We start from the raw sequence: 9,251 nt of genomic DNA, 5'->3' as shown, positions 1-9,251 counted from the left end.
CATAAAGTAGATGTAACATTTATGGCACCCCCCGAAATATTCGTAAATAGTGTTGTCCAAATTATCCCAATTAATGGAGTCACCAGACAATAATCCATAAATTTGCAAACATTTCTTTATTTTCCTGATTATAAATGTCCTTTAGCAGTAAACAAAATACAGCGTCACTGCAAATGATTAACTAATGAGTGCTGCTTCATTCTGCAGTTAGACTGGGCCCAACTTTGTGTTAGGGAGTCACAGCATACATGTGAGGGAGACTGAAGAAAAAACGCATGATCCAATCGGTCAGTGATCAAAGGGAGCTGTCCACTGACAGCACTGAGCATGGCAAACACCCCGGCTGAGATGCCACACACAAACATCGATGAAGGAATGGAATGCAATAATGAGGACTTTAAACATCAGCCTCAAGTTTTCACATGAATGCACGAGCCACTGTGATCAAGCTTCTCTCATATCTTTCATGAACATGCAATAGACGATGACAGCAGGACAAGCAATACGAATTCTGCCTTATAAATCCTTATAAGCAGCACAACCACTGTTATTCCACTGGAGGTTGAGAAGTTGTTTTATGTCAATCAATGTCTTTTCCTTATCAAATCCTAAATTAAAACACACAGGAGGAACTGAGAGGTATGTTGATTGGTCTCTGATTTCAGCAGAAAAAGCTCATTCCAGCAGCACAGGAGAGGTTTGTTCGATCTTGGCCGTGATGAATAGGACCAGCTCACAGTTGTGACTCAAACTGCATCCAAAAACGTCCAACAGACGTCAGATTCTATTTGGACATACAAACAGCCAGAAAATCTCCTCCGATAAAGAGCAGTTTCCTGCATTCAATTATCACTGAGGTTGAGTGTGTGATGAAGGTTATGTATTTATTTTCTATAGGTGCAGTGATCCAGGGTGGTTTAAGAGACATGCAGTGAATGTAGTTGAATCCAGACACGCATGATCAATTCAGTGAAAGATTTGGGAGCACATTGCCTCCTAGTGGTACATCTCCAGTACTGCATTATTGGTCTGTTATTAAAAAATAAAAGGCATTTAATTAAGTGAAACACAAAAATCCAATTGAACACTTTTTAATCAACACAGGGTTTTGAAACACACTAAATTCAAATGTGATTTATTTAGTTTCGTTTTTTTTGTTTAGAAAAATGCTTCCAACTCAGTCATGGCAAACTGTACAATTCTGTTGGAAAACCAACAGACAAACACATATGTACATGTTTAAGCATTGATAAAATGCTATTTTAGTAACATAATATTCAAAAAGATACAAATCTTAAGAACTAATAAACTAATAAGGTGAATAATAACTGATATGATTGTTTATACTTTATCAACATGTTTCTTGAACGTTTCAAGCTTTCTATAACAACATTTATAATACAGTCACTGGTTTCGTCAAATTATTTTACATTAAAGGACTAATATGGTTTATATATATAATATGGTTTAAACACATCCAAACATATAATAGAAGACATGCATATCCATTCCATTTACACAGATATAAAACACTTTATTTCATATGATTAAAATACAACATTAAATATAATATTTACAGTGTTCAAAACATTACAGGTATTCCCCCTCAGCTCACTTCAAAAAACCCTCCAGCTTCTGCAGATTCACTGTGGGGATCAATGCAACTTCAAAGAAAACCCTGAAAATAAAACAAGAAAGAAAAAAAGAGCTAATTATTTAAGATCTCACTTTATGTTAACAATAATCGTTTTCCAGAGAGGTTAGGAATTATATGAAAAATATGACAAAATATGTCATAACAGTGCCTTTTTTTACATTATAAGAGCCACATTTCAGCACTGTCATGTCAAAACCATTTTAGAGGTTAAGAATGTATCACTAAAACAATATTCATTCAAATAAGTTCAAACTCTGTACTAAGCTAACTTATGTTGACATTTTGATGTTGAGTATGATGAACAGATGGTCTCCCTTCTATACTTTAAACACTCATGAAAATGCATTACGGACGTGATCGTTATAGATGCATCATATCAAATCATGTTATGTCCATGAGAGAATCACAACCATCAGCGCTCCTTCTTTTACTGTGATTATTCTGATCGATGACTGACTATTGCTTTGGTCTGTGACTTGTTTCAAGCAACTGCATTTATAGCCAGCATTTGAGAAAGGACTATTTTGAGAAACATTGTGATCTGAACTATAATATGATAATAATTGCTGCACTACTCTGCGTGTTCTGCTTTTACTCCTGCACCACTCACTCACGCAGCGCTTTCTGAAAGGGTCAATTCAGACTATTTCTATAAAAATGCAGCCCATAGTGGCTTTGTATTTGTGCAAGGCCATATTGTAATTTTAATCCATCATGCAGCCTTGATGATTATATCATACAGATGTCTCTGAGATTAAAGTTACACATTTTAGCATTTTAATTTCCCCCTCATCAAGTAAGTGCTGCATTCACAACTGTCTGTAATGACATGTTTTCCTCATTTATGTGAAAACAACAGTTAATAAAAAAATTGAAGAAAGCTTGTTTAGACTGAACATTTTCTGATGTCTGGACTCTATATGCAAGTGTTTATGATAAATCATTGAAATGGTTTAATATATACTGGTCATTGGTACCTGATATATGCTAAAATTTATGTTTTCTTTGCAAATGCTGGAACTGCCATTGTAGCTCTGTGATTGGCCAAAATGTTTCATTCGAATTTTCTGAAATCCTCTACTTTTCCCTGTGGAACCCGGATGCTTGACCTCTGGCCTACTTTCTGTAAGATCTGAATTTTACATTTTAGAATACCGAGTTCTATATTGAAGTTTAAAATATAAAATTTATTCTTCAACTGTAATTTTATAACCTGAATATTTACAGCTCATTTCTTCTCTCAAAATCTGCTGTTTGAAAATACAAATCTATAAAATATTTCATTTTACAAAATTCTATTTTGTTAAATGCCACATGTCTACAATACAAATTTACGAAATTCAAATTGAAAACTATAAAATACGCCATTGAAAATTTTATCATGTTAAATGCCACGTCTAAAATTAAAATGTACAAAATTAAAATCTTTTTGTCATTTATCTTGCTCTATAGAAATGAAAACACAGCAATATTGGCTCAACCAATGGTGTGGAATTGGCGTGGGACAACCTGTTTTTACAACCAATAGAAAATTGTGCTACTGGCACCATTTGATGATGCCAGTAGCATAAAAATAAAGCACTTCAGTTTTAAATTGATCAATGCTTTAATTTGAGAGTGAATAACTTAAATTTCAATCCATTCTAGGGATGGGCATTTTGGTCATTTTGTCAACTCAAGTACTCTGACTAATTACTTGAGTACTTGTAGAGTACTCAAGGGGCAATGACATGTATATAACTCTATAATAACATGTCTGACAAACGACTTTGGCTGCTGCATTGTGTCTTTTTGTTGCAGTGTATCATCTATTCATTGTAATAGGCTGGTATATAATAATCAGTTACTAAATGTACAAAAGATTGCATAATCAAAATATAATTCATCATATTTTGTCATTATGTGAAGATTCGCTGACCAACTCAATCAAAGAATGTGCACAACGTGGACCTGTCTGTTCTTCCTTCAGTTTACCATCATAGTCTTAGTAAGCGTGCACCAGTTTTATTAGTGATTGTTTGAACCGTCTATTTTCAAATTGCGGTTGGCTTAACAGGAGACGACATAACCATCACGTTTTTAATAAGCGTGTTAAGTTGAAGTTCAGTTTTGAAGACGCTGCATTCTGTTCCATTTAGCTGCGCTCTGTCTAGCTGTTTGAAACACTCGCCTGCTGTATATGCGCTGCTTCAGTTCACTGAGTCCACTGCCACACACCTGGTATATGTGTGTGTGTGTGTGTGTCTCCCCAACTGTTCGATCCTGTGGGGACAGCCGCGATGCTCTATATTGTTGTTGCTGTGATGATTCATGAAGCGTTCCTTTCAACTCAGAGAGTCTGAATTTCTACCTTTCAACTGGGGAAAGTGCAACGGAATGACACTATGTCGGACTTCTAGCTTGGAAACTCGTGCAGAAATCTTCAACTCTAATTTCGTCGAGATGCAGGTGTGTGTTATGTCACACAAACATTTCGGCACCCACGGCAGGGAGGTTTACAGTCAGTGACAAACATTCACTTTTATTAAATAATATCTATTAATGAGTCAAAGTTCTTAATTTAATTAGTTCATTAATAATAAAATGTGTTTAGCAAACGTTTTGCAGAGAAAGATGTTCAAAACACGGTTAATTGCACTCTCTTTTGATTATCATAATGATAGCATTGCAGAGTCGTATATCAGTTTGGTTGCTATGACACGTCTCTGACAATCAATGTACCCCTCAAAACCACAACATAATCAATCTCAAAATTAAAAATAAGCTCCCTCTTTGATTTTTAAAAATAGACTTTGGAGACAAGCTTGTTTTGTTTACGAGACTCTAATATATAAGATCATATACAGTTTTACAACATGAATACTGCTCAGACTGCATTGTTTGTTGAAGAACGATGACGAAAGGTAATTCTTTCAGGTGAGATCTCATGTAAACAATGGAGAATATATCAACATTTCTCATTTATCACTTTTATGGACAAAATGTGCTATTGGATGTTTTACAATGAACGCTTGCCATGGACAATTGATCCAAGTGTGGCGAACTGGATTCATCATCGCGTTTTCATAACAAAGGTATGAAGTCCTGTTTTGATATTGCATGTTTTCATTTGTACTCCTGGCACAAATAAATAAATTGCTGTTTCTGGAGCATTGCTGTTGTGAAACAGAGATCAGATATCAATGTTGAACCCTTAGACATTTTAAAAGATGAATAATTTGTTAACATTCATTAAATTTATAGACGGTAAATTATATATTAAACATAAGCAGAGTTACATCAACACCGCATGTGGGGAAATGCGTATCAACAGGTTAAATGACTTGGAATATAGTGCATTAGTATCAATTAATTTACTGATGTTTTATGGTCCTTTTTAAAGCTTGACGATCCAGAGTCATTACTAAAATTTATTGTATAGCGAATAGCCCAGTGAAGATTAGTAAATGATTTTCATTGTGTGCTGTTTCAAAAAAGATTTGAAACAGCATTAGAGTAAGTAAATAGTGAGAGAATTTAAATGTTGGGTTGTAATATGCCTTTAAGAACTCAAATTAATTGCAATGACTTAAAGTCTTGCAGTTCTGTTTAAAAATAAACATTTAAAGTCTTGAATCAAAAACAGCACTGATGACTTACTTGTGAGCGTACTTGCTCCTGATGATGGCGAGCTTACTATCTGGTGGGCTGCTGAGCATGTGATGAAGTTTTCTTACCACAGGCACCAGATCCTCCACGTTGTATCCAGAATGGAACTGCAGACACGGTGTCTGGAAGCAGAGGTGGAATATCATCACTCAAAACCTTCACGTACACGCTGCAACGTCTTTTTGAGGTAAAGCCAGATTCTGTGAAACTCTGAAGGGCTTTAGAAGTGTTAAATAAGGGATATGTGGCTTTGCTTCGCCTGCCAAATATTTCATAGTGGAGAAGAAAATAACCTCAGGCTGTCAATAATATTTTGAGAATAAGACAGAGAATGTAAATGTGTTTGTGCGAGTTGGTGAGTAAATGTGTGTGCAGTGCTCTACCACTGACTTCTTCATAAAGGACACAAACCAATTATTCAAGAGTCAGAAAACACTCTCCATCTTCACTCTCATTAAGAACAATGCCTTTGTCCTGGTCTTAAAGGACAAACCAATTCACTACTTGGTGCTAGAGCTCAATGCCAGTGAACAGAAATTAGCATCCATAATGAAGAGTCACCATTCCATTATAAAGCTGCTGTCATTTTAGCTCATTTAGTGCTATCAGAACAGCACAGGATGCAGCAAGGCTGCATTTTGTGTAAATAAATGGTATAATTCAGGAGCTCTGTGCCTGTGCCAATATTATAAACTCATAGCTGTAAACACATACCCATCCTCCCAAATCCTTTGTAACCAGGGCGATGAGCAGACATGCAGAGGCGAGCAGAGAGGCTCTCACGGGCACAAACTCCATCTCCAGCAGACTCAGCTCACAAAAAAAACGTGACAGAGTCAGAGTGTCCATACCGGCATTCACACACTGCAAGCAGGAGAGAGGTGGTTAATCTTCACACTCAAATACACACACATACACAAACCATTAGGCCTTATTCACACCAAGAATTAAATAAAACATTTTCATTTCATCTTTTTCTTGCTCTGAACCGACTAAAACAGATTTTAATCACACACAAAACAACAAGCCATTTGTTATTACAAATTTCACTCACTTTAAATGGAGTGATATGGTGAAAACATAAATTAGGAATATATCAGAGCACTCTGAGCAAAGGGACAGAATAAAGTAGTGAATACATTTTGGAAAGAACTCATCCTATCCTCCAAAATTTGCAGTTTGTAAATGCTTGCCAAATCCAGCTACTACAGTGCATTCAGGAAGTATTCAGACCCCTTAATTTTTTCACATTTTGTTATGTTGCAGCTGTACGCTAAAATGGTTTAAATTATTATTATTTCACATCAATCTACACTCCATACCCCTTAATGACAAAGCAAAAACCAGATTTTTTATAACTTTGCAAATGTATTAAAGAGAAAAAACTGAAATATCACATTAACATAAGTATTCAGACCCTTTGCTATGACACTTAAAATTTAGCTCAGGTGCATCCCATTTCTCTGGATCATCTTTGAGATGTTTCTACACTTTGATTGGAGTCCACCTGTGGCAAATTCAATTGATTGGCCATGATTTGGAAAGGCACATATATATATAAAGGCACACACATAAGGTCTCATATAAGGTCTCATATTGGTGATGTGTGTGGGATGATATAGATAGTTAGTCAATGGTCCATTGGTGGGAAGGAAGAGGAAACAGTTTTAAACTTCAGACTTATCACCCAAGGTTAATTTGCTATCCAGTACAGTAGGTGGCGATAATGCTCCTTAGGAGTTAATCGCCATTAAACAAGAAGAAGAAGAAGATATATAAGGTCTCACAGCTGAAAATGTATATCAGAGCAGAAACCAAGCCATGCGGTCAAAGGAAGTCTGCAGACTCCATCAATCTAGGCTATATGGCAGAGTGGCCAGACGGAAGGCTCTCTGAAGTGCAAGACACATGAAAGCCCGCTTGGAATTTGCTAAAAAGTACCTGAAGGACTCAGACTGTGAGAAACAACATTCTCTGGTCTGATGAAACAATGATTAAACTGTTTGGCCTCAATTCCAAGCATCATGTCTGGAGGAAACAAAGCACCGTGTGAAGCATGGTGTTGGTAGCATCATGCTGTGGGGGTGTCTTTCAGCGGCAGGGACTGGTCAGGGTTGAAGGAAAGCTGAACGCAGTAACATAGAGAGATATACTTAACAAAAACCTGGTCCAGAGCTCCGGACCTCAGACTGGGCTGAAGGTTCAACTTCCAACAGGACACTGACCCCAAGCACACAGCCACAACAATGTAAGTGTGGCTGGTCTGTTGTGCTTGACAAACACACTCTCTCTCTCGCTCTCGACATTTCGCGTACCTTAAATGTCTCTCTCCGTATCACTATAACAAGACATAGGTGTTAGAGGTAATTACAAACCAGGTGACAAGCCTTACCGCTCTCTCTCTCCCGCACACGACACATGACCACGCCCCCCATGCCACATATACATACATTAACGTGTTTGTGTTTACATTACAAATGTAAAAAAAGCCACTCCGTAACAGCTATCATTTTCCTTTCATCAGGCTCCTAATGATTTATGTTAAGTAATCATTACTGTGGTTAGGTTAACACCTGTCAAAGTTGTAATCAAAATGTATAATAAATAGTTTGAAGTGCCGGATGCCAGCTTCGGCAGCCTGATAGTGCAAAATGTATTCACAGATGCATGTGCTTTACTTGAATCAATCTTAGAATTTAGGCATCGATATCATTCATATAAGGATTGTGATACATCGGAAAATCTATATATTTACTCTCTCCTATGGTTGACTGTAAATAGTACATTTCTATGATGGCATTGCTAACTGAAAACTATTACATTTGAATGATTGATTATTGAATTGTTTAAAAAAAAAAAAAAAAAAAAACTTTTTCAAAAAAAAAATTACACCTTTTGAGAAAAAAAAAATTCTTAAGATACATACAGAAGGTTCAGAAGTGCATTTCATTAATTACATTTATGAGACCATTCTAAAGAAGAATGAAAAAAAAAATATTATTAATTACTATTTTGATCTTATTAAAAAGAAGTCAACCAAACTAAGTCCTCTATTCTTTAATCAAGCTCACTTAAAAAAATCTAAGAATAATGCATCACTAGTAGCCACATGCAAGAAAAGCAGGAGTAAAGTGCATTTGCATTACATTCATAGATTTTGATTTTGAGGGGCTGTATTTCATGGATTTCTTACAATCTGTGTAGTAAAAGTTCATGTAACACTAAAAATGGTTTACTATATGTAAAAGCTGAAGTGTGTAAATTCTGCGGCAATAGTGTCACCAAATGGAATTGCAAAAAAATAAAAAAAACATTCTAAAAAGAGTGTGAGTAAATGATGAGAGAATTTTCATTTTTGGGTGAATTATTCCTTTTTAAGCATGATGTAGCCTCTGTACCAAACAACTTTTCCCATGCTTGCTCTACCTCCTCTATTGTGCAGGACATGGCATACCAAGTGTTCAAATTCTGTCGCTCTCTCCACGTTGTGTCAGAGAAGCGACACTAGGGGTTTCTCTTGAGCGCCGATATTCACCTCTGGACTATGAAAAAAGGCCAATGAGAGTTGGCAACCAGTATTTGCATGTCCCGCCCCCGGACATACGGGTATTTAAGCGGCGCAAATACGGGAGTTCATTCAGAAAATTTCTTCGAGCCGATGGTGCGTGCATGAACTCTGCTGCGAGTTACACACCAAGTTCCTGGTTAATCCTCTGATGCTCTGCATGCTGTTGGATCTGACGCGCATAACAGCGGCTTTCTCCTTCATGCACGGCTGTGCATTCTTGCCACTAGGCGCTCGACAGCGCAGACAACTTCGAAAGAGTTATTCTAAAAGAGTAATTTCGCTCTAAAGAGCAAAACACAGCGGCGTTGAACGTCCTTCTCAGGACGCATCTTTTTAAAGACGATATTTCCGCCCCTGTGTAGTTTCTGGATGTGGTTG

At 36.7% G+C, this 9,251-nt stretch overlaps 1 protein-coding gene across 2 annotated transcripts in view; it reads right to left on the bottom strand.

Moving 5' to 3' along the window:
* Window positions 1-1,107: 1,107 nt before the first annotated feature.
* LOC127650958 (G2/mitotic-specific cyclin-B3-like) overlaps window positions 1,108-9,251 on the bottom strand; it is a 33,218-nt gene continuing 25,074 nt past the window's right edge. For both annotated transcript variants that reach the window (XM_052136641.1, XM_052136649.1), the window contains exons 10-12: window positions 6,020-6,169; window positions 5,297-5,427; window positions 1,108-1,678 (exon numbers count right to left, since the gene is read on the bottom strand). In XM_052136641.1, coding sequence (XP_051992601.1) covers window positions 1,612-1,678; window positions 5,297-5,427; window positions 6,020-6,169 — 348 coding nt within the window. In that variant the 3' untranslated portion in view covers window positions 1,108-1,611. The remainder of the gene's footprint in view (window positions 1,679-5,296; window positions 5,428-6,019; window positions 6,170-9,251) is intronic.

This window comes from Xyrauchen texanus, chromosome 1 (genome assembly GCF_025860055.1).
Source record: "Xyrauchen texanus isolate HMW12.3.18 chromosome 1, RBS_HiC_50CHRs, whole genome shotgun sequence".
Classification (NCBI taxonomy): domain Eukaryota; kingdom Metazoa; phylum Chordata; class Actinopteri; order Cypriniformes; family Catostomidae; genus Xyrauchen; species Xyrauchen texanus.
This window is presented reverse-complemented; position numbering and strand designations above follow the sequence as displayed.